General features: G+C 52.0%; 3 protein-coding genes across 5 annotated transcripts in view; 2 read left to right on the plus strand and 1 right to left on the minus strand.

The window, feature by feature from the left end:
* Positions 1–14,414, plus strand: part of LOC117653060 (ABC transporter G family member 20-like) — a 53,966-nt gene extending 39,552 nt beyond the window's left edge. The window contains exons 1-16 of one of the 3 annotated variants that reach the window (XM_034398420.1): positions 94–555; positions 8,286–8,613; positions 10,425–10,584; positions 10,726–10,880; positions 11,016–11,123; positions 11,355–11,448; positions 11,812–11,961; positions 12,088–12,299; positions 12,379–12,589; positions 12,729–12,939; positions 13,014–13,129; positions 13,257–13,330; positions 13,429–13,517; positions 13,609–13,785; positions 13,957–14,043; positions 14,129–14,340. In XM_034398420.1, coding sequence (XP_034254311.1) covers positions 8,294–8,613; positions 10,425–10,584; positions 10,726–10,880; positions 11,016–11,123; positions 11,355–11,448; positions 11,812–11,961; positions 12,088–12,299; positions 12,379–12,589; positions 12,729–12,939; positions 13,014–13,129; positions 13,257–13,330; positions 13,429–13,517; positions 13,609–13,785; positions 13,957–14,043; positions 14,129–14,340 — 2,376 coding nt within the window. In that variant the 5' untranslated portion in view covers positions 94–555; positions 8,286–8,293. Of the gene's footprint in view, positions 1–93; positions 556–4,279; positions 4,626–8,285; positions 8,614–10,424; positions 10,585–10,725; positions 10,881–11,015; positions 11,124–11,354; positions 11,449–11,811; positions 11,962–12,087; positions 12,300–12,378; positions 12,590–12,728; positions 12,940–13,013; positions 13,130–13,256; positions 13,331–13,428; positions 13,518–13,608; positions 13,786–13,956; positions 14,044–14,128 lie in introns of those variants that run through there. The other 2 variants (XM_034398418.1, XM_034398417.1) reach the window with 2 other exon arrangements.
* An 11-nt stretch (positions 14,415–14,425) lies between these two features.
* On the minus strand, positions 14,426–24,585 carry LOC117653059 (breast cancer type 2 susceptibility protein homolog). The gene is given in 17 exon segments (XM_034398416.1): positions 14,426–15,177; positions 15,254–15,442; positions 15,517–15,793; positions 15,870–16,006; positions 16,081–16,227; positions 16,335–16,561; positions 16,650–16,857; positions 16,949–17,128; positions 17,221–17,371; positions 17,458–17,688; positions 17,779–17,867; positions 17,957–18,730; positions 18,733–23,217; positions 23,306–23,639; positions 23,717–23,786; positions 23,861–24,065; positions 24,436–24,585. Coding segments are annotated over 16 exon segments (8,082 nt in total). The 5' UTR covers positions 24,045–24,065; positions 24,436–24,585; the 3' UTR covers positions 14,426–14,778.
* On the plus strand, positions 24,536–25,440 carry LOC117653070 (U6 snRNA-associated Sm-like protein LSm5). Its single transcript, XM_034398433.1, has 3 exons — positions 24,536–24,753; positions 24,994–25,190; positions 25,265–25,440. Exons 1-3 carry the CDS (start codon positions 24,711–24,713, stop codon positions 25,295–25,297), a joined length of 273 nt encoding a protein of 90 aa, XP_034254324.1. The 5' UTR covers positions 24,536–24,710; the 3' UTR covers positions 25,298–25,440.
* Positions 25,441–25,468: the final 28 nt, after the last annotated feature.

Genomic DNA, 25,468 nt, shown 5'->3' on the forward strand with positions numbered 1-25,468 from the left:
GGGACGCGAGGGAGCGGGCTTCGAGGGGGGACGGCGTGGACCTGGGGCGGGGCAGGTGGGCAGGGCGGGCGGTGCCGTGCCGGGTCGCTCCCGTTCTGCTCGGACTCTTGCCACTGACAGTCCAAGTCGAGTGCGTGGACCAGAGCGGACGCGGTCCAAGGCAGACGCGAGGCGCGGGTCAAGCCAGCGAATCGAGAGGCGAGCTCGTCGAGCGCAAGCGGAGAAGCCCTGCCAGACAAGTGTCAGGGGTCTCCTTTGCGGCGTGTACTCACTCGCAGTCTCCGTGACGAAGACGAAGCCCCCGCGAACAGCCCAAAGCTCCCCGCCAGCCCGGAGAGCAGTGCTGGAGGCTGGTCCTCGGTCCTTCCCCGGCGCGGCGCTGCTGCTGCTATGTTGCGAGTTGGCGAGGCTCTGCTGACACATCGCGCGCGTGCGGCTCGCTCTTCATCGACTCCAGCAGGATCGGCCTGGACTGCCGTCGGCTGGCCGTCTCGTTAAGGGCGACCCGGCGCCACCCTACCCGGCCCGCCAGCACGGCCAGCACCCCCAGTCCAGGTGAGTAGCGTGCGGCGGCGGCCCGGCCCTGCACTGGTTGCTCGCCGGTTCAGGAGTAGTCAGCCTCAAAAGGAGTGACTCCGTGCGCCCGAGCACTGACTTTGTCCACCACGAAAAACGCATTGAGAGCATCTTGTGACCGATGAGTACAAGCGATCCGGAATCGCGGCGGGAGGGAATGGGGGACTCGCGGTGACTCACGGACAACAATGCGAACGACACTCGGCCGCCGAACGACAAAAGAGCATCGCGTAGAGGGTGAAGCGGGGCGAAGCAGGGCGAAGCTAGGGTGAAGTGGGGTGAAGCATGGCGAAGCTAGGGTGAAGTGGGGCGAAGCATGGTGAAGCTGAATCTGGACGAAGCCAAGCCCGCCAAGCCGGTTCAGCCTCAGCCCTCGGCCGGTGTAGCAGGAAGCGCAGGCGGGAATCCCCATGTGCAGGACTTGCTTTTGTTGCAGTCCGCCGCCTGGCTGCGGCTGCGCCGGGCTGCGCGCTGCGCCTGGCATGACAGTGAGGTCACTGCATCCCCGTGGTGCTGCTCGCTCGCACGGCTCGCACTCCAACAGGCTCATTCCGAGCGCCGATCTCGCCGCTCTGTCCCTCTCGCACTCACGGGGCCAAGAGAGCGAGAGAGACTGCGACGAGACGAAAGCAGTGCTCGGCTTCGGCCAGCCGATGCCTGACCAGTGCCAAACCAGTGCAGACAACTTTTTGCCCATCCTTATCCCACTGCTACACTGGCATGCGCAGTCTCCCTTGCTTCTGTACGTGATTATTTGTTTGGCGTCTGTGCACAGTGAAGGAGTGTACAGTTATGAAAATTGTAGGCTGTAGGGGTGGGAGTGCCTCCTGGACCTCTAAAACAGCGCCGGTTTCGAACCGAAATGATAGTAGGGTGGGCGAAAGTAGTCACCTTATCTGGCTGGCCGGCAACCAGCACTAAATGTTTCGCAGTGAGATTGAGTCCCTTCGGCTAGATTAGCGAGAGCAAAAAGCTTTCCTGTTTACTAATAACAACACCGCCAAAAGGTCAAAACCTCATCTCATCATGCAAACGATCGCCGGACTCGCTGTTCTACGCGACTCTGACTGATGATGTGTGACTTGATGTCTTGAAGCGGGCCCGGTGCATTCCGGACTCCATGCTGGTAGATGTGCATCTTGAAGCGGGCCCGGTAACCGCATTCATGGGTTGATGAGGTGCTGCACTGGGATGGGCGAGTGAGACGGATGAGAAAGACAACTTGATTCGTTAATTGTACGAGCTGGTCGCATAGTGCCTGCGCATAGTGCCTGCGCATAGTGCCTGCGCAGTGCCGCCGCTCGGCCTTCGTGTCCTTGGCCTGCCTAGGCCCGTCTGATCCAAGGACGAGGCTGGACCCTCAAGGTCCGAGGAAGTGGATGGCAGCAGACAGGGCCTCGCCTCGCGGGGGAAGGACCTGCACCTGGAGCGACCGCCGCGCGTCCATCCACGGGATTACCTAACATGCGCACACACACGCACAAACACACACACGCGCGCGCGCGCGCGCGCAAGAATGCATCGCTGGCTACAGTGGCGGAGCAAGGACCGCGTGAAGGGATCGAGAGGGAGCGAGAGGGAGGTGCACACGGCGAGAGTGGAAAAACCCCGGCACACAACCAGACGGGGCTTCCTCGACGAGGCGATGATGATGATGATGCGCGTCGGCGACGGTCGGCGACGCGGTGGTGACCCGCAGGTGAAGCCCCCGCCACCGAGCCAGCCACGCCGCGCCACGCCGCCGCGCAGCAGCCAGGCTCTGCACGCGCTCTGTCTGCTGTCTCTCTCGCAGAAACCACTGTTGTGAATCCGTCGGCTGCTTATTGCGGTTCGCCATCATGACCGTCATGACCGTCATGATGGCGGTGATGGCGTCGTTAAGGCGACGCTCGTCACTCCGCGGCAGCGCGCTCCACCAGCTCCGCCGTGGCGGCCTGCATCCTCGGGGGGTGCAGGACTCGCAGGACGCGTCGGCGTCAGCGGCGGCGTGGCGTTTCCTCGTGGCCTTCGCCTTGCCGCTCGCCGCCCAAGTCCCGCACCCCGCACCTCGCGAATGCGAGTGTGACATCACCCCAGCCGACCCCAGCGGGCCACAGCGGCCATAGCGGGGCCATCGGCGTGGACGCGGACGCGCGATTGGTGCCATTGGCGGACCGCTTGGTCGTTTCGGGGCGGTGTGCGGCCCGGCCGAAACTCCACCGCGGTTTGGTGTGCCGCCTCTGCCTGGCGGCCTGGCGGTCCACTGCCTGCTGCCGCTGGCCCTGATCTTGCCGCCCGGTCGGTGTGTCGCCGCGTCGCCGCGTCGCCGCGTCGCCGCGTCCTTGTGACCGCGGCCCCCGTCGCAATCTGGCGTCCGTCCCGCTGTTCGGCGACCGGCTTTGGTCCCCGTATGAGACAACTGATTCCGGGCAACGTGTCGCCGCTGTCTCTCTCGCACCCCCGCGGGGCAGGACACGCCATGGGTGCGCGAGAGAGACAGGGCGCTGGGCCGAATGGGCCGAATGGGCCGAATGGCAGACAGGGGCGGCCACGCGTCCGCACTGCGCACACCTCGTGGCGCCCGGCGCGCCTTGCTTCGCCTTGCTTGGTGCTTTGTCTGTCGGAGTCGAAACCGGTCCGAGTCCAGCGGTCCGGCGGCCCAGCTCGTCCCTCGAGATTCGAGTCGCCGAGGGAGTACCTTCTCCGCAATGTGCGGGGCGTACCTGTTGTTGCTGTGGGCCCAAACATGCCCCGAAAAAAGAGGGGGGGCAGAGTAACAGTAATTTGTTGATGGGGGCGGGCAAGAGGCGCGAATTTGGCCTGCCGGCCTGACGGCCTGCCGGGCGTCGCGCTCTGGGTTGGTCTTGTAGATCCGTTCTCTGGGGGCCCTTGGGGGCGTGTTGGAGCCCTCCGCCGAGCCCTGCCCTAGCGCCTGCGAAGTGCTGGATGCCGCTCCGCACGACAGCTCCGCGTTGCGGGCGGGCCTACCCCAACATCCGCAGGCGCTCGCTCCTCGCTCCGGTCCCCACTAGAGAGACCAAATGAGCGGACACTGCTGTCGGCGGCTTTCGGCATGTGTTGCGAGCCGAAGCATTTTTCGGCTGCCGAAGATACCCGAACTCGTCACCGAACGCTCGTTGAAACCTCTGTTTCCGGATCGACACCCGCTTTTTTCGGAAGCAGTCCAATAGAGACCCCCGCCTCACCCCTCGCCCAGCAGCTGTCACAAACCATCCCGACAGGTGCTGCCCTCTGGTAGTCAAAGGTTCAATCTAGCGGCTGTCGTTCGGCTCCGAGCGACCCGTCGGCCGCTCTTCGGGTCGCTTCGGCGTCCGAGCCTGGCGAGCTTTGCCGTGTCCGCCCGCCCGGCTCGGCACGAAACGGAGCCGAACGAGCCGAAGCTCGCACCTTCGTTTGTTTCCGGACAAACGGACAGCCAAGTCCGCTCGTTTGGTCTCTCTAGTCCCCACCAAGACCCTCTCCTCCCCGCGACGCGTCGTTGTTTTGTTGGGAGATTCTTCTATCGGACCAGACGCGGACCAGACCACCGCCAGGTGCAAAGGTCTCATGAGAAAGTGCGAGTCGCGGTGCGAGGTCACTGGAACATTCGCGTGGAATATGCCCGCGGCCTGGTGTGTTTACCAGTCGCGCTGGTTCGCTGGTTTGCGCCGGTTTGTTGTTTTGGCGGTTAGGCCGTGTCGGGCTCGGTCACTGAAGGGAGAAGACCACTCCTGCTTCGGAAACAGCCTCAGCCATAATAAGCCGTATTAACGTTGCGTATTCTAGTATTTTCGACATCAACAACAACAACGCTCGTTTATTTTTATCCCGCTCGCAAGAAGACGCGTCCTTTTTTCTTCTTTTCTTCTTTCCTTCTTTCTAGGCCCTCATCAAAAGTTTCTGTACGATTCCATCCCAATTATGCGCACCGAAATTATTCTACCTTCGGGAGCACACGCTCGAAATGGCACGTTTTCGTTTTCACTGAGAGGCCAGCTCCCCAAAGATGAGCCTCTTCCTCGCCGTGTTCCGGGTTTCGCTCCAAGTCAAACACAGTCCCGGAATAATTAGTAAGGGAAGCAAACGATGTACTCTCAAGAGCGCGTGAGACACACTCGCGGACAGTGCGCCGTGCCATTCGGCGGGTTCGGTATGTTTTCCGTGTGGTCCTGTCCACGCGACAAGACACTTGGCGCGGCCGGTTCCGAGGCGAGGCATCCGACGCGATGACGGAGTATCGAGTCCAAGCAACAAACCGCCACAAAGTTGCACGCGCGTTCCTCTCCGCCAGCTCCGCTTTGCTCTTATAATTCACCTGCCATCCCGGCGTCCCGGGTTAACCGGTAGCGGCAGATTGATTGCGCTCCGCGCCTCGTTCGCCGACGTGTCTCTCTCGCACTGGTGTGGCGTTGCGGAGGGGTGCGAGAGGGACAGAGCGAGGCGAACCGCCGATTCGGGAGCGGCCCGCTGATGGTGGGCCCCTGTAGTGCGCGAAACCCACAGCATTTTGCTCGGCGCCACGGTGCCCGTCCCGCCCACGCTGCATCTAAATGGCGCAGCCTGCCTGCCTGCCTGCCTGCCTGCCTGCCTGCCTGCCTGCCTGCCTGCCTGCCCTGCCTGCCTGCCTGCCTGGCTGCGGTCACCGCGAGCACCAGAAGGTGACGGGACGGCTTCCTGCGCAGCGGGCCAGAACGGCAGACCGGCCGTCGCCTGGAGTTTTGTTGTCGCCCGGCGGGTGTCCTCCACTCCTTCCGCGCGATTCCAGACAATCTTTGCTTGGGCCTGAAAAGCAGACGAGGAGTATCGCCGAAGCGTTCCAGCACTGGCACACTGGCAGCCCGGAAGCGACAACGGCAACGGCCGAGGGAGAAGACCAGTGAACCACCTTCGGGCCAAGCCTTGCGAAGCCTGGCAGAGCCAAGCCCAGCCCGATGGCGGCCGATGGCGGCCACGGGGACCATCGCGATCTGCGGGCAGCGCCGGGCAGCGCCGGGCAGCGCACCGCGCAATTGCTTTTCTCATTGCCGGCCAGAGTCTCCGCTCGCGGTTTCGTCTTCCAGTTGGCTGCCGTTCGCGTCCTGCTGAGTGAGAAAGATGTCCTGCCATATCGGTCGCGCACTCTGTCGCACTAGACATGAGGTAATTAGGTGGCGGTTGTAAAGCTTGAGCACACCGTCGTCGCTCCGTCTCCCTCGCACTCGTGCGGCGGCCCGTAGAGGTGCGAGAGAGACGGCGTGCGGGATCGGAAAGGCCGGCGTGTAATTGGCGCGTGCTCGGCGGGAAATCGCGTGTCTCTGTCGCGCCGTCGCATCGCGGACCAATCATCGCGCAGCGGCAGGCCCATTCCGCACGGCGCGTCGTCACTGCGTCTCCCTCGCTCCTCTGCGGGACACCCCACCCCACTGCGAGTGCGAAAGAGACAGAGCGCCGACAGCAAATGTGCGGAATCAGCGAGCAGTGCGACAACGAGCTGCCGCATAGCCACGGAGTCTCGGCGGTCTCGGCGGTCTCGGCCCTCGCCGGCTTCACTTACTTCACCTCCTGCCTCCCGTCTCCTCGTCACTGCAAAACAATTGTCGCTACTCCCCCCCCCTCCCACCTCCTCCTCCCAGTCTCAGACCAATTAGCCGCGGCTTCCAGGAGGTAGGCAGCCATTCAAGCAATCGCTCCTCCTCTGTTTTCACGCGATAACTAGGCTGGGCTGGGTGTGTTGTGGGTGGTCTGACGCAGTCTCAAATGGCCGCGTGGATTGCGGAACGGGAGCGATCCCTTACCAAGAGGCCGAAGGCGCGTTTCCGAACAAATATAGCCCGCTGCCAAGTTTGTGTTCCAATCATGCCAGACAGAGAGAGACAGACAGAGAGAAGAGGAAATGGCGCGGACCATTGGCCGCTCCGCGGCGCGGCGGTGTGATGTGGAGCAGGGAAGTGGTACAGGCCTGCTGCTGAGCTGCTGGACGCTGGCTGGACGCTGCAGGGCGAGGTGGGGGAAGGGAGGGAAGGTTCTACAACCGGACCGAAACCGGCAGGCCGGCAGGGCCCCGAGCACCAAGCACCATGCCCCTTCCCTTCACCGGCAACCCGCCTGCCTCGGCCTGCCGCAACACTGCGCGGGTGGGTCGGTGTGGAGCAGTCGAAAACGTGGGTCCTCTGCGTCGCCGTGCTCGGCCTCCTCCGCGGGGCGCAGCGTTGCGCGGCATCACGCTGCTGTTGCTGCTGAAAAAAAAAACGGCGCGGCTGTTTCGCGGAGGCGCCGCGCCAAAGTCGGACGGCGCAGCCTTCGCCGCCTTCGCACAGTGGGCCAGAAGATTCGCACAGTGGGCCAGAAGACCGCAGGATGCGGCCAAAACCCCAAAACTCTAGACGCGTTTTGAGCTCCAGATTCGCTGAATGGGGCTCGAACCGAACGTGTGACCCCACCAATGGATTGCTCGTTCGGAGAGCAATCTATTGGTGGGGTCACACGCTCGATTCGAGTCCTAGTTAGCGACTCTGGAGCTCAAAACGAGCCTAGAATTTTGGCCGCCTCCACCGGTCTTCTGGCCCACTGTGCTTCGCCGCGGGCTGGTCCAGGACGCGGACGCCGGGGCAGCGGGCGCGGGCAGCGGGCCCCTCCTTCCTCCCGAGAGTCCGTGAGTCCGCGGGCACTCGGCGCGTGTTGACATCAATGTATCTGGTGCGGTGGCGGTGGCGCAAGCCGCTGGATGGGCTCTGTCTGTCTTTCTCACACTCATTGAGCGCCGCCCCCCGCCCCCTCCCAGCGCCTCGCCTTCCAGCCGGGCGGGCCGGCAGGCCGGTAGCTGGTTCCCCCGGCTGTCCGATTCCGAGCACCGCTTTCGTCGCTGTCTCTCTCGCGCCCTTACGGGCCGTTCCGGGCCGCCCCACGAGTGCGAGAGAGACAGCGAGAGCGCAGCTCGGAATCGGCCTGCTGGTTCCTCCGCGCCACCGCCGCCGCGCATGCCGCTCAGCTGGACCGCGGACAGCGCATCAGCGTCAGCGCGGCCTCTCTGGACAGCTCTGGGCGCGGCCGCGGCCTGAAGCTGATTCCGAGTTGGAGGTCTCTCTCTCTCTCGCACTCATGGGGCGCTCCATACCGGTGGGAGAGAGATAGACCGACGGGCACACTGTGCGGAATCAGGCCTGCCTTCGGCACCTTCGGCCTGCCTGCAGGGCGGTTGCCGGCGGTTGCGCAACGCGCCACCCCCACGCCGCTGCGGCGCTGCACGCGGAGGGCGTATGGCGTATGCAGCGGGACAATACGCGACACCGACACACACCGACACGCACACATATTCACGTTCGAAAATTGGGTCAGGCCGCTGGCGGGCTGGGGCTGGTTCGCAACGACGGGCTGAGTCCACCGGCGCGGTTCCTGATGGCTACCGGCAACCTTGAGGCGCTGCGGGGCGGGGCGGGGCGGGGCGGGGCGGGGCGGGCAGAGGGTGGACTTGACACCGGAGGCTGCGCGGTGCTGCGCGGTGCTGCGCGGTGTGGTGCAGCCCTCGGCCGTTGCGGCAACAAACCGCGCCGCGATGCCGCGATTCGGAAAGCGCTCCCACCCAGCGTACCAGACGGCCCCAAGAACACGGCGTGGTCCGAGACCTCGGCCCCGTCCGCGTCCCGGATGCGGCGAGGCGGCGGCCAGCCAAACCACGACCAAGATATTCGGTCAACTCGCTTGTCTGCGGACAAGTCATGACTTCTCGCCTCACCACCTCGACTTTGCCGCAGGCTTCACCATGGCCGTGGACGACATCGATACGGTGGACCCCTGGAGTCCAGGCTACGTCACCCCGGCGTCGACGCCGTCGCCCAGCGGCTCGTGGTCGCGGGGTAGTCCCGGCGGCCCCGGCGGCGCGCGCCTCGGCGATGACGGCAAGGAGGCCGTGCTCATGTTCCCGATGGGCGCCGTGGCGCGTGCGGGCGCCGACGTGGCCGTCAGCGTGCGCCAGGGCCACCACACCTACGTCAACTACAGCCTCAACGACATTCTCACCGGCAAGCCGTCGTCGCACCAAGTGCTCAGCGACTTCAACATGACGGTGCGCCAGGGCAGCATGTGAGTACTTCAAAGGGCAGCATGTGAGTACTTCAAAGGGCAACTTGAATCCCCTACTCCGCACAACCCACGCCCTGACCGTCGGATGGGACTATGTCCGGGTGAATCATCCGGTTTGTCTGCCAGTGGCACGTCGCGGACACACCACTAAATCGGCCTGACGATGCGGACCTGAGGGGGAAAACCCAGTGTGAGAGGCTTGGGTGTCCTGTTAGTTGTCCTCCTTTATCTCAGCACGTGGATGGCCAGGTGTCTGCAACGTGCCCGTGACTTGAAGCTTCAAAATGAACTAGTCAATTAGTCAAGATGAGACAGCTGAGACAGTCTGGGGCAGCGGTTCTCAACCTTTCTCGGCTCGCGACCCCAAATTTGTAGCCAAAAATTTCCGCGACCCCCAGGAAAAGTTTCACGACCCCACGGGACCCCTCCTTTAGCATGCCACTGCGTCTGATCCGGCGGGCATTTTGCTCCCTCAACGGGCAATTGGTCTTTGGACTTTCCTTTAGCATGCCTCTGTTACGGAGTGCGATTATCAGTCTTAGTTTGGGGGCAGTATTGTCTCAAAGTTGGCCAAAACGCTCAAAAATGTCTTTGAAAAATCATGTTTTGGGTCGATTTTAAGCAGCCACTGCGTCTGATCCGAGCCGGGCATTTTGCTCCCTCAACGGGCAAATGGTCTTTGGACTTTCCTTTAGCATGCCTCTGTTACGGAGTGCGATTATCAGTCTTAGTTTGGGGGCAGTATTGTCTCAAAGTTGGCCAAAACGCTCAAAAATGTCTTTGAAAAATCATGTTTTGGGTCGATTTTAAGCAGCCACTGCGTCTGATCCGAGCCGGGCATTTTGCTCCCTCAACGGGCAATTGTTCTTTGGACCTTCCTTTAGCATGCCTCTGTTACGGAATGCGATTATCAGTCTTAGTTTGGGAGCAGTATTGTCTCAAAGTTGACCAAAACAGTCACAACGGTTTTTCAAAGACATTTCTGAGCGTTTCGGCCAACTTTGAGACAATACTGCTCCCAAACTAAGACTGATAATCACACTCCGTAACAAAGGCATGCTAAAGGAAGGTCCAAAGACCAATTGCCCGTTGAAGGAGGACGAAATACCGCCTCGGGTCAGACGCAGTGGCTGCTTAAAATCGGCCCAAAACACGATCTTTCAAAGACATTTCTGACCGTTTTGGTAAACTTTGAGACAATACTGCTCCCAAACTAAGACTGATAATCACACTCCGTAACAAAGGCATGCTAAAGGAAGGTTCAAAGACCAATTGCCCGTTGAGGGAGCAAAATGCCCGCCTCGGATCAGACGCAGTGGCTGCTTAAAATCGGCCCAAAACACGACCCCAGCTACCTCGCCGCGACCCCTTAAAATTTTTTCGCGACCCCACTTGGGGTCGCGACCCTAAGGTTGAGAACCACTGGTCTGGGGGCCCATACACACTATGGGAAGGGTGAAAAATACATTCACTCTGTAGTTTTCGGAACGACTGTCAATATTTGCATAGACTATCAAAACTTTCTTTCTCTTTCTCTTCTTATTTCTCCGCGCGGATTGTTTTTTTTTATCTCCGGTGTGGTAAACACCGCAGTTGGCAAGCAACTCACGAAAGAAATCAAACACGACGACCAAATCATTGGCTTATGCGGAAACTTAGCGATCCGCCTGTCTGGGCTCACATTTAAAACACGACAACAATAAACGGGAGACAAAACGGTTCCAGTACGGTCGCCGGCCAGCATTTATCCTCGGAAGGGAAATGCCATCTGAATGACTTGCAACCTTTGACCCGCGCGATGTGCATCGCAGATACGCGCTGCTGGGCGCGAGCGGCTGCGGCAAGACCACCGTGCTGCGCGCCATGGTGGGCCAGCACAAGCTCACCTCCGGCTCGGTGAGCGTGTTCGGCAAGGAGCCGCGCACGCCGGGCATCGGCATCCCCGGGCCCTCCCTCGGCTACATGCCCCAGGTAAGCCACCCGGCGGCCTGGCCGTCCTGGCGGACCGGACCCCAAGGTCACGACCATTCGGATTCCGTGTCAACTTTCTGACGCCGGCAGCCCAGCCGCCACTATGGTTGCTTCACCGCCTGTCTGAATGAATTGCCGCAGGAACTCGCTGTGCCCGACGGCTTCACCATCCGAGAGACGCTCAACTACTTCGGCTGGCTGGCCGGGATGTCCAACGCCAGCATCGAGAAGCAGAGGGCCATTCTGCTCAAGCTGCTCGACCTGCCCAGCGAGCACCGGCTGGTGTGCAACCTGAGGTGCGCCCAGCCCCGCCCCGCCCCGCCAGCCTCACGTCTCGAGCCCCATGAGTGCTCGGCCGTTCGGCGCAGGCGTTCCCACGCGCCCCGCTCCTGACTCATTTTCGCAAATGCCTCGGTGTTTTTCCTTTCCAGTGGCGGTCAGCAGAGGCGCGTCTCCCTGGCCGTGGCGCTGCTCCACCAACCACCTCTGCTCATCCTGGACGAGCCTACCGTCGGCGTGGACTCCATCGTCCGACAGAGGTTGGTCCCCGAGGGCGTTCCCCTAGCGGCCGTTCGCATCGGTAAAGATCGGTGACAATCATTTTATTTTGATTGGCTGATCGGGCTTGGTGTTTTCATTTCTCTCACACATTTTGAATTCATCGAAGCGAAAACCTGCTCCTCATTCGATTGCGGACATGCGGGTGTTCGGTTTGGGCATTGCCGGCATTTCCAGCACCTACCTGACCTTTTGCCTTTGGCCTTCGGCAGCATTTGGGACCACCTCCTGCACCTGACGGCGTGCGGTCGGACCACCGTCATCATCACCACGCACTACATCGAGGAGGCGCGGCAGGCGCACGTGGTGAGTTGAGCGCGCGAGAGGCGGCCGAGCGCCTGTCCCTGCAACCTGCCCGTCGCGCCGGGCCCGGCCGCCGAAGCCAGGCCGCCGCCCGCAGGCGCTGTGGGGCAACCCGCCGCGCAGAGCGCAGCGCGGAGCAACGGCCGTGGGGGCCGTGGGGGCTCTGGGCCGCCTTCGCGCAGCACGGCGGGTTGCTTCACGACCGGCAGCCCAGGGCCCCGGCTGCCCTGGCTCTGGTGCAACGCGAGTGTAGCGCGCCGTTCGAACAGTAGCCAGGCGTAAAACAGTATGCCTCTGGAAAAAAGTTTGGTCGCGTTTATACGAGCCCTCTCAGCCACGGCGTACACGTGAACACTCTGCCCACAGGTGGGGCTGATGCGGCGCGGGGCGCTGCTGGCCGAGGACACGCCCGACCACCTCCTGGCCGCCCTGTCCTGCTCCACCCTGGAGGACGTGCTGCTCAAGCTGTGCCTCGCCCAGGACTCCAACGACCCCGACGGCGACCATTTCCAGAGGGTGAGTGCGGGGCTGAAGCGACGCGCGTCCAGCGATGCAATTATCATTCAAATCCAAAAGCTGGCGCCAACTACTTTTTTGTTTTGACAAGCAACTTTTCTCGTACTGACGGCTCGCTCCCGACAGGCACTCAAGGCCAGCGGCACGCGCATGGCGCACGAGGTGGACGCCCCCAGGGACGGCTCCGAGGACGACCCCAAGGCCGCGAAGGACGGCGCGGCGCAGGACGCGGAGGAGGGCATCAGGGCCGCCAAGGTGGAGATGCGGACGTCCCGGAGCGGCAGCAGGATGAAGGCCTTGCTGTGGAAGAACGTGATGTGGTTGTGGCGGCACAAAATGTGAGTCCTGCTGCGGTGGTGTGTCGTGCTCCCTTCTTTGAAGCGCCCGCTGACCTCGCCTCGCTCCTCTGCTCTGCAGCATCGCGCTCGCATTCACCTTCCTGCCGGCCTTCATCGCCCTGGTGTACAACGGCGGCGTGGGCGGCACTCCGCGCGACCTGCACCTGGCCGTCGTGAACCACGAGGTGGACTGCGGGGCCTGGCCGGGGCTGAGCCGCTTGAACTGCAGCGCGCCCAGGGGGCTGAGCTGCATCTTCGTGGACGAGATGAAGGCGTCGTCCTTGCGGCCGGTGAGTCCCCCGCCTCCCCGCCCCGCCCGTGTCCGCCAGTCGGCACGCCAGTCCTCGCGCGCCTCGCGCTTTTCCGGGTCCCGTCATTTCACGCGACGCGCGACGCGTGGCTCTTGATTCCAATTTCACCTTGAACCAGGTCGTGTTCCCCGAGGAGGACGCAGCCGCCAGCGCCGTGGTCAAGGGCCGCATGTGGGGCGTGGTGCACTTCGCCAGCAACTTCTCGGACTCGTTGGTGGAGCGCGCGGCCATGACCATCAACTTGGAGAACACTCCGGACATGGCGGAGCTCGCGCGCGTCAACAGCATCCTGGAGGCCTCTGCGCTCAACGTCAAGCTGGACATGTCACGTGAGTCAATGCCGGAACATGCGTACTAATAGTCATTCAACGGTGGTCCTAAAAACATTCCATTTCTGTAACAGTTCAAACGATTGGGCACCTGCTGCAGCAGAGGCTGAGCTCCGTCACCGCGAAGGCCCTCGAGGCGTTCAACAACCAGTGCAACCTCAACGCCCACATGATCCGGCCGCCCCTGCAGGTAAAGGCCCAAGGCTACCACGGCCATGAGCGACGCTCCGTTCCTCGGACCTACAAACCGAAAATCTCGCTCCAAATGTCAGCCACTCCTCCGACTAATAGGCGTTCCTTTTCCCTCCCTTCCCTAGTTCCACAACGAGCTGCGCGTCACGGACGAAGACCCCACGTTCCTGGACACCTCGCTGTCCGGGCTCATTCTCAGGTGAGTCGCGAGTCTACGATCTCGCTTCGGCTTGGCTTGGCTCTGACATGAACCTTCACTGGTCCGACACGCGGACTCGCCCTCCTGTCGTGTTGCAGCATCGTGTTCATGTTCGGCTTCACGACCACCATGTCCGCCCTGCTGCCGGAGAAGACGGACAAGCTGCTGGAGCGGTCGCTGGTTTACGGTACAGTCCCCCGGATTATTCAAATCCCGCTCGGAAGAGGCCGACGCGACGCACCCGTTGGTAACCGAATTTGGCTCGCTTCGTGTTGCAGGCGTCCACATGGGCGAGGTGCTGCTGGCGCAGTTCGCGGCACAGCTCCTCATGATAGCCGCACAGATCACCCTCGTGCTGGTCGTGTGCTTCGCCCTGTTCGCCAACCCCCTGATGGGGCCCGCCCTGACCTACGCGCTGCTGTGCCTGGCGCAGGGCGTTTGCGGCATGTGGTACGGTGAGTAGCTGCACCAATCAGGCGGGGCGCCTACCGGGTAGGCAACCCACGTGGCCCGTGGCCGAGTGGCAGAAGGGTTGCCTGCCCACAGGCGCCTCGCAGATCACGAAGCCTCGACTTCCGTGCCGTGCTCACGTTTTGACTGTAACTTTCCTCCACCTTTTCTTTTAGGTCTGCTGACGGCCGTCATTTTCGACTCCACCACAGCCGCCTCTTTAATGGGTGTGGGCACATACTTCACATTGATGTTTTTGAGCAGTAAGTTGTGTGTATAAAAGTTTCTTCCCACAAAGTCCTCTTCCAGGCTTCCAGTCTCAGTTTTCTCACTGTTACTTTTCCATAGGTATGCTGTGGCCTCTGGAGGGGATGTACCTACTGCTGAAACCCATTGCAACTATTTTGCCCATGACCACCGCAACGTTGTCCTTGCGGAACATAGCTTTAAGAGCGTGGGGTCTGTATCACCCCGGTGTTTATATAGGCTTCCTCGCCACCATTTCCTGGACATTAGTATTTATACTTTTAACATTTATTACAATAAAAGTAAGATTTTAAATGTAAATAAAGGCTTTTTCCTGTTATGCATTTGAAATATGTAAAAAAAGGCTGAGGATCATCACAACTGAGAACACACTAGCAATTTATATTAAATGATGAATTTAATTTTTATAAATATTTCAACTCCCACTCACAAACAAACAATCAATAGATATAACATTAATTCTTTTAGCTTGCTTGGTGAGTTTTAGACACATCACAATGTGGTAAAAGAACAAGGCAACAAGCTTCCCAAAAAACAGAATAAACTATAGACATACCTGACCACAAGTATCACAGTAAACTCATCAAGCAAACCAAACCGATTGATTGTACAATTAACAGCATTAAAAGACAGCATCTGAAAGTTAGATTCTTGCATCTTTGCAAATCAGTCAAATACAACTTTTAAAAATGATTATGAAGATAAAAATAGTTAGCTTGATTAAAGGAAGATCAATCTCTTTTACACTCAACAGAAGGACTGTCAGTTCGACGAGGTGCTTTGAAGTCTTGACGCAAGGACCGCCGAGGTTGATTAATGAATATAGGTGATATTGGAACAGAATCTCCATATCTCTCAAGACTGGCCAACCTTCTTTCAACAGCTGGTGAAAGGATATTGCTAGCAGACGGACTTTTTAGCTGTTCTTCCATTGATAACTTGCGCTGGCCTTGAACAGATACTAAGGAAGAGTTTTCATTTGGTGCATTTACTTTGACACCATTTCTTTCAACTAATTTTGAGACTGATGATTTCGAGTCAGGAGTTTTAGAGCCAGCTGCAGGAGACATCTTTCGAGAAAGTAAGTCATCAAGTTTATCTTCACACTCTTGGCAGAAAGTTTTCAAATCCTGCAAGAGATTAAAAAATAATAATTTGATATCATGATAAATATGAATGCTGATAATGATGGAAAAGCACACATACAGCTGACACAGAGCAACGCAATTCTTGTTGAGCAGTTTTCAAATATTGCTGTTTAGGATTTGTTGTGAAAAAAGACAGTTCACTTGCATACACACAAGGGACAGCTTTCACAAAAGGGTTTCCTCTGCGTTGCAAATTGGAAGCAGCAATAAATGAACGACACACTATCAGATCGTCCATTCCAAATTCCTAAGAAAACAAACCAAAATAAGCATTATGGATATTCAGTAAAATTAGCCCACAAACAATGGCATTACACATACCTTCATACCCCCCCAAAACATAATTCCAACAATATTCTGGTGACTGTCACTGAGATAAGCTGTTTGAAAATGGGAAGGGTTTTCTGCAGTTTGAGGGGCAGGACTGATTCTGATGACAATACCAACAATATCAACTTCTCCAAAGCGGGGTACAAAGCCATGTAATGACAATGATGTAAAAGGAGTCACACATCGAATTAGATTGGAATTGATTTCTGCAGTGTTATCAAAATTATAGCGAGTTGATCTGTTTGCAGATAGCTGCAACTCTCCACACCTGAACAGTAATGAAAAGAAATGAATTAAACCTATTCTAAAACACTCAACACAAAGAAATAGTTACATTACAGTACCTCACACCATTTGCAACAGCACTAAAAATAGACAATTTATGTCCTTCTTTAAACATTGAAGTCATATCTTCAGAGGGCCTCCAGACAGAAAGAATAGCACCACTTTGATTGCCATTGACTTCATCAAAAAGACGCACCTATGGAAAAGCATGATAGGTAAACTATGTTTCTCTACACCCAAAAAATATAATTTCTTTAAGAGGGACTTTACCTTTAAAATGGGAGTAACTTGTCTCTCTTGGTTGGCATCGTCAGATAGCCGTGAACGGACTCGTGACTCCAACTCGCCACGCAATTCATCTTGCCTGGCCCTTTGGTAGTTAGATAGAATTTGCTTTTGCTCCTCTGTTAATAGACTCTAAAATTTATGTAAAATGTAAAAAACAAGAAGGAACAAGAAATTATTTGATTTGTCATCTTTGATGACAACGATTGTCTGTGGTAATGGTGCATTGAAAATTTTACCTGAACACTAAGAGGGTCGGATGCATTTTCTAAAATATCAGACAAGTCTTCACCAGATGTGAGGGTTGCAACATGTTTCAATGCAAATTTCTTAGCAGAACATTTCTGTTTAGTCTGCTCTTGCTGCAGTTCAGCTTGCACCTGGCTGTAAACTTTATCTGCCAACTGCTCTCGTTTCTTATCACATTTAGCCACTTCTTTTGATTCAGCACGCTGGGACCTCACAACTGCCAAAAATTTAATGAAGTTTAGAAAAACTATGACTTTGTTGCTACTGCTTTACAAGAAGAATCATAAAATCTAAAAAGTTCATACCAGTTTTCTCTGCTGTTTTCTCCATAAAGACAAGAGGATAAACTCTAGCAACATAAACTGTAACACAGCTCACTAGACCACCTGAGCTGAGAATAGAACCTAAAGGCACATTGATTGGACCTGGATTATGTTGAAAGCCCAACTTGGCATACCAACGAGCCCGTCTTGTAGAATTACTACATAGTTTCAGTCTAACATCATCTCGTACCTGAAAATGAGAGCACGGTAAATTTATTAGAGTATTTTATCATGTGTACTTTTTCACATAAAAATACCAAAGAAGAAAATGTCTTCATTACCTGGAGAGGAAAACATCCTTCGGAGCAGTTCATAAGTTCTGCATTGTGCATTATGAGCTTGGTACCAATTTTAATTGTACCTTTCTTCACTCTGTACTGCATATCCTGATCAACTGATGCTATAACACTATACCATCCATCTGTAAGCTCTAATTCTAGCCCGGAAGATGCATCATCCCTCTAATAAAAGACAATATTTTTAATAATTAGAACTGATTTTGAACTACCTCAAAAGACACACCAAGCAAATAATAAAATGAAACAGAACATACGTTCAATATTTGAGAAACACACAACACCATACGCTTAGCTGCAGAGTCATCATGCTCAAAAATACGTCGCAGAGCAGGCCTTTCACAGCGGTCAATCTCTCTATCATAGCGATATTTTAACTGCAGCATCAGAACATCAGGAGAAAAGCACCTGCAGTGACAGAGAGGTAAAAGAAACAAGTCAGGTACAGTAAATCCATTGTCTAAACAAACACAGTAACAATTTGCTCAGCTTACTGTCGTCCAAGTTGGTCAGGAAAGTGACACTCTAAAGATGCCAACTTCCAAACAAGCCAACGATAATGGTTCTTAAACCATCCAGATGGCACTAAAGAAGGATCGACTCCCGGACTGGCAAGGAAAGCCCGTTGGAATTCCTCTAAACCCATGAAACCTTGAGCATCAAGTACAAGAAGGGCTCCATCTCCGACAGGAATGCCAGCTACATTTTCTCGGCACACATCTTCACTGCACAAACCAGAAAGAATGTTTGTGAAAACAAAGAAGAGTGAATTGATCTCCTATCTCTAACTGTTATAAAATGTATTGGGGCAATACCTGTAATACTCCCATGCGGAAAAACGAAAACTTGCAGCATTGGCAGGTGTGATATATATTGATGAAGACCTGACTCCAGCTGACAATAACTGTAAATAATAATTTAATAAGAAGCATAAAATCCATGATGCCTTACTAATTGTAACAGAAATTTTTTGAGCAGGAGCAATACACTTACCTCACTGTGAGAACAACTAGCAGGGGTTCCCATTGCAGACATTTTCATTAACTTCCTGCAGGATTTCTCATTAATTTTCCGAGACAACCAGCCTCCTATACAAGGTCGGAGAAGTTCACCTTTGTGCTCGGCATAATTGTCTACAACCTGCTTCTGCTCCTCTGCAGCTCGTCTTCGCATTTCAGCAACTTCTGGTCGCAGGTCTCTGGGATTTGATTTTTCTTGTCCAGGTGTAGACAAGAACACATGGGAAATATAAAGATTTGTTGATGGCTTCATTCGCTTTGCCTCTGGAGGGTTCTGCAATGGGCTGGATGGAGATCGTTTTGTTTGCTCTTTGCTGTCATTTTTATAGGGAGTCTTGAATCCCGATGATTGGGTGGTAAGACTCTTTGTCAAGGCTTTCCTTATCAATGGATTTTGATGAGATGGTCTTGAAAGAGGAGTAGATCTTTGATCAGGTGTTACACTAGAAGACTCATTACATTCAATATGAGATGGCACATTAGAATTGATCTTAGCATTGGGGGTGTTGAGTTTGGCTGGAGACAGATCAGACTCAGAAGAAAACAATTTGCGAGATGGTGGCAATTTGGAACTTAATTTGATGTCATTTGTATTTGCCTCGCCAGTTGCATTGTTAAAACTGGACCTATCTAAAACTTTTGAACTTTCAACAACAGCATCAGGAGTAGGACACAGTGATGCTAAGCTACTTGAAGAGACTGTGGATGGAAGAGATAAACGAGTTCTATGATGATCCTGTGACGATGCAGACAGATTTCCCAGGTTGGTGATGTTCTTGAGCTGGTGTTAGTGGAGAGGCTAAGTCTGCCTCTTCGACATCTTTTACGGGATCCATTATTACTCCTACTTAAAATGGGACTTGATGGTTCACTTGCATTGCGTTTATTTTCAGGAACTGAGGAAACAATAGGTTTCAAACCACTTGAACGGTCAGTTACCATTGAAGGACTTGTGCTTATTGAGGGCCTGGAAAATTCAGATACATCAACACACCGAGTCAAATCAAAGCCGTCATCAGCCAAAATAGCAGCGGTGCTTTCAGTTATTTCCTGGGTAAGACTGGGTTTTTGCATTTCATGGTAAACTGGGTTGTTTTTTGAAATAGAAGAGTGGAGGAAATTGTTTTCCTTATTAGCACTTTCTCCTGAGGTTGAACTACCTGCCACTGGCTTTTTAGCAGAACTGGATTTTGCACTGGTTTCAAAAGACTCAGAAGGCAGGTCATCGAACAAATTTCTTGCTCTATTTAGGGCCTCTTTTGATATCTGAACTGCCTGTCCTCCTGCTGTTGAAAACCCTGCCATATCAACTGATAGCTTCTTGGCAGTGCTCGATTTTACATCACTGTTGGGAGGCTCAGATGGTAGGTCATCAAATAAGTTCCTTGCTTTATTTAGAGCCGCCTTAGATATTTGGATTGCACTTCCTCCTGCTGTAGAGAAACCTGCCATGTCAACAGATGACTTCTTAGTGGTACTTAGTTTTGCATCATCACTTGAAGACTCAGAAGGCAGGTCATCAAAGAAGTTCTTTGCTTTATTTAAAGCTTCTTCAGATATTTGAACTGCCTTTCCTCCTGCTGTTGAAAACCCTGCCATTTTAACCATTGGCTTTTCAGAAGCATGGGATTTTGCATCAATGGCTAAAGACTCAGATGGAAGGTCATCAAATAAATTTCTTGCTCTATTTAAGGCCTCACTTGATACCTGAACTGCTCGTCCTCCTGCTGTTGAAAAACCAGCCATATCAGCAGATGACCTTTTAGTAACACTGGCATTTGCATCAGTAACTAAAGACTCAGAGGGTACGTCATCAAATAAGTTCTTTGCTCTATTTAAAGCCTCCTTCGATATCTGGACTGCACTTCCTCCTGCTGTGGAGAAACCTGTCATTTCAACAGATGGAGTCTTGGCAATATTAGATTTTGCGCCTCTGCTTGAAGGCTCAGCAGGCAGATCATCAAACAAGGTCTTAGCTTTATTTAAAGCCTCCTCAGATATCTGGACCGCACTTCCTCCGGCCGTAGAGAAACCTGTCATTGCAACACATGGATTCTTAGCAGTTTTAGATTTTGCGCCTCTGCTTGAAGGTTCAGAAGGCAGATCATCAAACAAGGTCCTTGCTTTAGTTAAAGCTTCCTTAGATATCTGGACTGCACTTCCTCCGGCTGTATAGAAACCTGGCATGTCTACAGGGGAGTCACTAGCAGTACTAGGTTTTGGGTCATTGCTTGAGGACTCAGAGGGCAGGTCATCAAACAAATTTCTGGCTTTATTCAAAGCTTCTTCTGAAACCCGGAGAGTCTTCCCTCCCGCTGTTGAGAAACCTACCAAATCAATCGATGACCTCTTGACCATGACATTATTGCTTGAAGACGCGGAAGGAAGGACAGGGATCAATTCATTTGAAATATCTTCAAAAATATTTTTTACTGTTTTCATTGCCTCTTCTGACACTGCTTTTCCACTTGCTTTTGAGAAACCTCCATTTTCTGTCTCTATGTCCATATTGGGAAGAACAGGTGTTTGGGCCTTACTTGTTGGTATTACTCCATGCTTGCTAACACTTCCCAGAGATCTTCGTACTTTGCGCACACCTGCTTTTGACTGTAATCCTGTAGGATTCCTTGGAATGGCATCATACATATTTTTCACTTTACTCAGCTCTTCATGGGAAGATGAGGCTGATTTACTACCTGCAGCAGCAACAGGTGTTTGGGCCTTATTTGTTGATTGAGCACTGGGCTTGCTAAAACTTCCAAGGGATCTACGTTGTTTAGGCGCACAGGTTCTTAATTCTAGTTTTGAATCAGCCTCTGATAAATCGTCAAACAGATTCTTTGCCTGCTCCATAGCCTTTTCTGTTACATCAACCTTTTTCCCAGAAGCTGTTGAAAAACCATAAGCTGTTGTCAATTCCTCCACAGTATGGCCAGAAACATTTTCTGGCTGGTTTACATCATTGTGTGGTACAGTTGAATCAGTTTTGCTAGGAAAACTAATTTTTATATCTTTGTTGGCAAGAGAACTTTTTAAACCATTTGTAGAAAATTCCACTGAACTTTTTTTACAAGATTCTGTCTCAAAGTCAGCAGGAAGATTATCAAACAGGTTCTTCACCTTATCCAGAGCATTTTTAGAAACATTTATTGTCCCCCCAGATGCTGTAGAAAATCCCATTTCAGATCTATTCATGAAGGGAGGATCTTTTGGTTTAGAAGAATTGAATATCAAGTTATTCACAACATTCATTGCTTCTTGGGATATATTCACTAATGGTTTATCAATAGTTTCAGTCTTAGCCTCACTCACACAGGGAAAATCTTCTTGAAACTTATTGCTGGGTAGTAAATTGTTTGTGTTCTGATTAGAAGAGGAAGGAGAGTCAGCAATGCCCAGACAGGATTTCTTCATGGGAACAATGAAACTGCCTATGTTAGGAACTTTCTCAAAACGCCTCTTTCTACTAATGGAAACATCATTAGTACTTTGGATCCTATGTATCTCCTCATTTTGTTCGCATTGGCCTTCACTTTTATCAAAATGCTCATTGCACTTTTCACCCACTGGATTTTTGTTGGACATCAAATTTTCATCAGAGCTGGTAGAGGCTGATTCAGGTGCTAATAGCAACTTCTCAGCCCGGGCAAGGTTTTCATCTGACACATAAATGTTTTTGCCACCAGCAGTTGAAAATCCTTCTCTCTCTTGTATTGGGCTGTTCTGAGACTTCTTGGAACTTGTAGGACAGATGAGGCTATCCTTCTTTGAGGACTTTGGAGAGGATATGGTCTCTGTATCATGCCATGGGTTAAAGTCTTCTCCATCACTGACTAACTGTAAGAGCTGTTTGATTTCTTCTGCAGCCACATCATCACTAAGATTGGTCTCAGTAGATTGCGCTTTACTAGCTTCAGGGACATTTGAAGTGATGGGTGATGTTTTAGGAGCATTGATCTTATCTGTTGGTCTGGTGTCCACAGCCTCCATGCAATCCTTTAATAGACTTAATCCTTTAGAGAGGGCTTCCTCAGACAGTTCGACCTGCTTTCCACTTCCTGTCTGAAACCCTTGGCAAGGTGAAAGTATTGAAGTCATGACTGATGGGGGTCCATTTTCTTCCAATGCAGGTACGGAGGACTCATTTCCCTCAATTCCAATGGAGCCTTCCTGAAGATCTTTGCTTATTTCCTCTTGCAGTTGAGAGAATACTACTAGATCTCCACTTGCCTTCACAGATTTAGATTTGACTGTCACTGCAGCAGTAGTCTCAAGTACAATGACTGAGTTCAGGATTTCCTTCATTAGTGTCTTGGGTTCACTTGTATTCAAAGCTTCAACTATTTTATGTCCAACATTTTGGTCAGCAGAATAACAAAACTTTTTCATTTTAGAGACTGATGTTTTGATTGACTGCACTTTTGTGATAGGCTGTAAATTATCTGAAAATATTGAGGTGTTCATTGCAGCCAAATGTTCCATGAATGAGTCATCTGGGATACAATGACCATTATCATTGTCCTTCTCCTGGTTAGAGCTTTGATCCTTTTCTTTGAGTTTAGCTTCTGGAATCTTAAATGTTCCTGTACAATGATTTGTATCACTTAAGTTCGATGAAAATAAAAGACGTTTTCTTTTGGTCTCAGACTGTTTTTCAGGAGTGGAGGGAGGAGCCTGGTCAATCAGCTCCTGGGCTTGACATACTTTTTCTAATGCAGTGACAGAAATATCTTGAAGAAACGATTCACCATTATTGAGGTCATGTTTATGAGGAGTCACTAAATTATTAAGTTCATCAGCATGCGTCTCTTTCTTGTGTCCTGCATGTGGGGTTGATTCAGCAATTTTAGAATCCTGCGCTTTGCCAGCAGGCAACATGTCAACGAGACATTCCTCTTCGTTCTCGAATAAATCTTCTTCCTCTTTCTCATCCCGTGAAGATTTGGAAAATTCACTACTGCCTGAGAGAATGGGTGATCCTGCTACTTCTTCCAGGCAGATTTTTCGAGGTTTGTGGTCAGGAGTGGCGTAACAGCTGTCCTCAGCAGCAATACTTGTTGCAAGAGGACTCTCTACAGGCACAGAAGATACCAGAGAATTTTTTCTTCTCCTGTAATTGGGTGTTTCACTAGCCATCTGTCCTTTCAAGGCAACAAAGCCTTCTGCATCCGAGCTCATATTCCATGAATCTGCAGTATCATTCGCGTCAGGTAAAAACAATGCTCGGGGTTTGACCTACAGCAAAAAATTATTTGTAGAATACAAAGAGGAAACAAATTTAGCCAAACAAAAGCAACTGAATGAAATGAAAAAATCTACTAACAATGAAATCATCACTAGGTAATAAAACCTTGCGTTCCTCAGTATTTAGATTGGACCACGAAGTGTTGCTTGCTTGGTTTGCTGAAGGCGTTACCATGGACCAAGATAAATCTGAGTGTTCAGGCCCATTAAATAGCGCATTTAGAGCACTGGGGTTAATTCCTTGCTCATCGCAGGTTGGCGAAGCAAAAATGTCATCATCTGATTGAGCATCATTGAAAGGAGAGATGCTCTTAAAAGGTATGCAAACAGGTACTGGTGTTTTTGGTGCAACAAAGTCAGACTGAAAGTCTTGAGAAAGCAACAGACTTTCAACTGGTGTACATGGCGGCACTCTGTGAGAAAAAAAAGATAATTATTCAAAATGAACATGGCAAAATGACACTTACTTAATTGAAACAAACAAACTTACTTCCAACTCTCTACAGAAGGATCAAGAGGTATGGACAAGTGGTCTTTTTGGAAGGTTGATCCAGATCTTCCTGAAATTATATCTATGCTGTAGATAAAAGACACGATGAAAGAACGAAAAAAAAACAAATTTGAGCATACTTACGTATTCTACCTTTGCGGCGTCCAGCTTGACTGGAATTAACACCAGAACTTGAGCAGCTAAGAATGGGGCTGGTTTGGTTCTCTCTGAATCTATTCTCGGCATCTACACTACAACTCTGAACCTCCTGTGTGCCAACTCCATTGGAATCTTCATCATCCAAAAACGGGTCTATATCCTCTTCCATTTTTTCCCATAAATGATTCAGCTAAAACAGGACAGGTAAAGTTGGAGATCATCTCAACAAGTGGAAACTGTGGAAACATGTGTTGTGGTCACTGAACAGTCCCAAAAACCAAGAGTAACGGTAAGTGGTAATAATAAATAATTTCCGAAAGATTAAAAAAGAAGGAAATGGAAATGAAATTTACTTGTTATGTCATGTACAGAGATGACACAAAAGGCAAGTGGAAAATATATCGAGTTAGCTTCTTTAACCTGCACACAAGTCGGTACATTCTTTGAAATACGTACAGATCATAGGTTTAGAAGAAAACATAATTAAAAAATCAAAGAAAACAGTCGCACACGGATAACAATCAGCACACGGATCGACAATCATGCCAGCGAAAACATACCTAATTTGATGGAAGGAAATGTAGAAAATGTAGCATTGTTTTCGCTGGGAATTTTTCGTACTGGCGCCAACTTGAATTACACAACAGCAGCGCCCTCTGGATTGTTGTTGTTGTTGTTATTATTGGTTGTTTTCATCAACATCAACATCAAGAGTGCCGGTTTCCCGGCTCAATTTGACTTTAGATCATTCTTCACTCGTCTTCTGTGGTTTAAGTCCAACCTTAAGCAGCCCTGCAGGGAAAACGATAGAGTTTCTTCATTTTCCTCCGAAAATATGACGTCAGTAACGACAAATCCCTCTACTCTTCTGCCATTGGGTATGTGTGTGCATGTTTGCCTTTCGTTAAACCACGTTTCAAATCACGCAAAGATGCAATCTATTTTTTGACATTGTATCATATGTCATCTTTATTCCTCTGTAATTTTCTTCGCTCAACATTCCACTCTTGTCCTAGTGCTCCTTTATTCCATAGTTCCTCCTAACCTCTTCTGTGGTCCTTGTCATGTGTTTTGTATACTGTGAATGACTCGTCTTTAAACTTTATTTACCTTTTCAGAGTTGGTGGATAAGTGTATTGGATCTCGCATTCACATCATTATGAAGAATGATAAAGAAATCGTGGGAACACTTCTGGGATTCGACGACTTTGTTAATATGCTTTTAGAGGACGTAACAGAGTATGAAGCAACCCCGGAGGGAAGAAGAATAACAAAGTTAGATAACATCCTTCTAAATGGCAACAATATTACCATGGTATGTTTGGGTTGACTAGTTCATCTAAGTTTTATTTTGCTTAGAGTATCTATCTGAATTCTTTTCTTTTTCAGCTTGTGCCAGGTGGAGAAATGCCAGATTCATAACTTTTTTTCTTCAACTGAGATATCTGGTCAATTTTTTTTCCTGTACAGTAATTCAAGATAAGGTTTTGTTCACTTTTGGGAAGTTGTCCTGCTGGCAATTCAATTTGATCCTTAGTTTCAATAAACTTTTTCTGGTCAAAGTTGATGTTTTGGACAATGAATACCACTTTG

The sequence above is a fragment of the Thrips palmi genome, unplaced genomic scaffold (genome assembly GCF_012932325.1).
Source record: "Thrips palmi isolate BJ-2018 unplaced genomic scaffold, TpBJ-2018v1 HiC_scaffold_8, whole genome shotgun sequence".
In the NCBI taxonomy this organism is placed as follows: domain Eukaryota; kingdom Metazoa; phylum Arthropoda; class Insecta; order Thysanoptera; family Thripidae; genus Thrips; species Thrips palmi.

What these genes read in the sequence shown, in the direction of transcription:
- LOC117653070 (XM_034398433.1), top strand. Translation starts at nt 24,711, where the DNA reads ATGACGTCAGTAACGACAAATCCCTCTACTCTTCTGCCATTGG. An exon ending in CTCTACTCTTCTGCCATTGG is followed by an intron (nt 24,754 to 24,993) that starts GTATGTGTGTGC and finishes TTACCTTTTCAG; the next exon opens with AGTTGGTGGATAAGTGTATT. An exon ending in ATGGCAACAATATTACCATG is followed by an intron (nt 25,191 to 25,264) that starts GTATGTTTGGGT and finishes TTTCTTTTTCAG; the next exon opens with CTTGTGCCAGGTGGAGAAAT.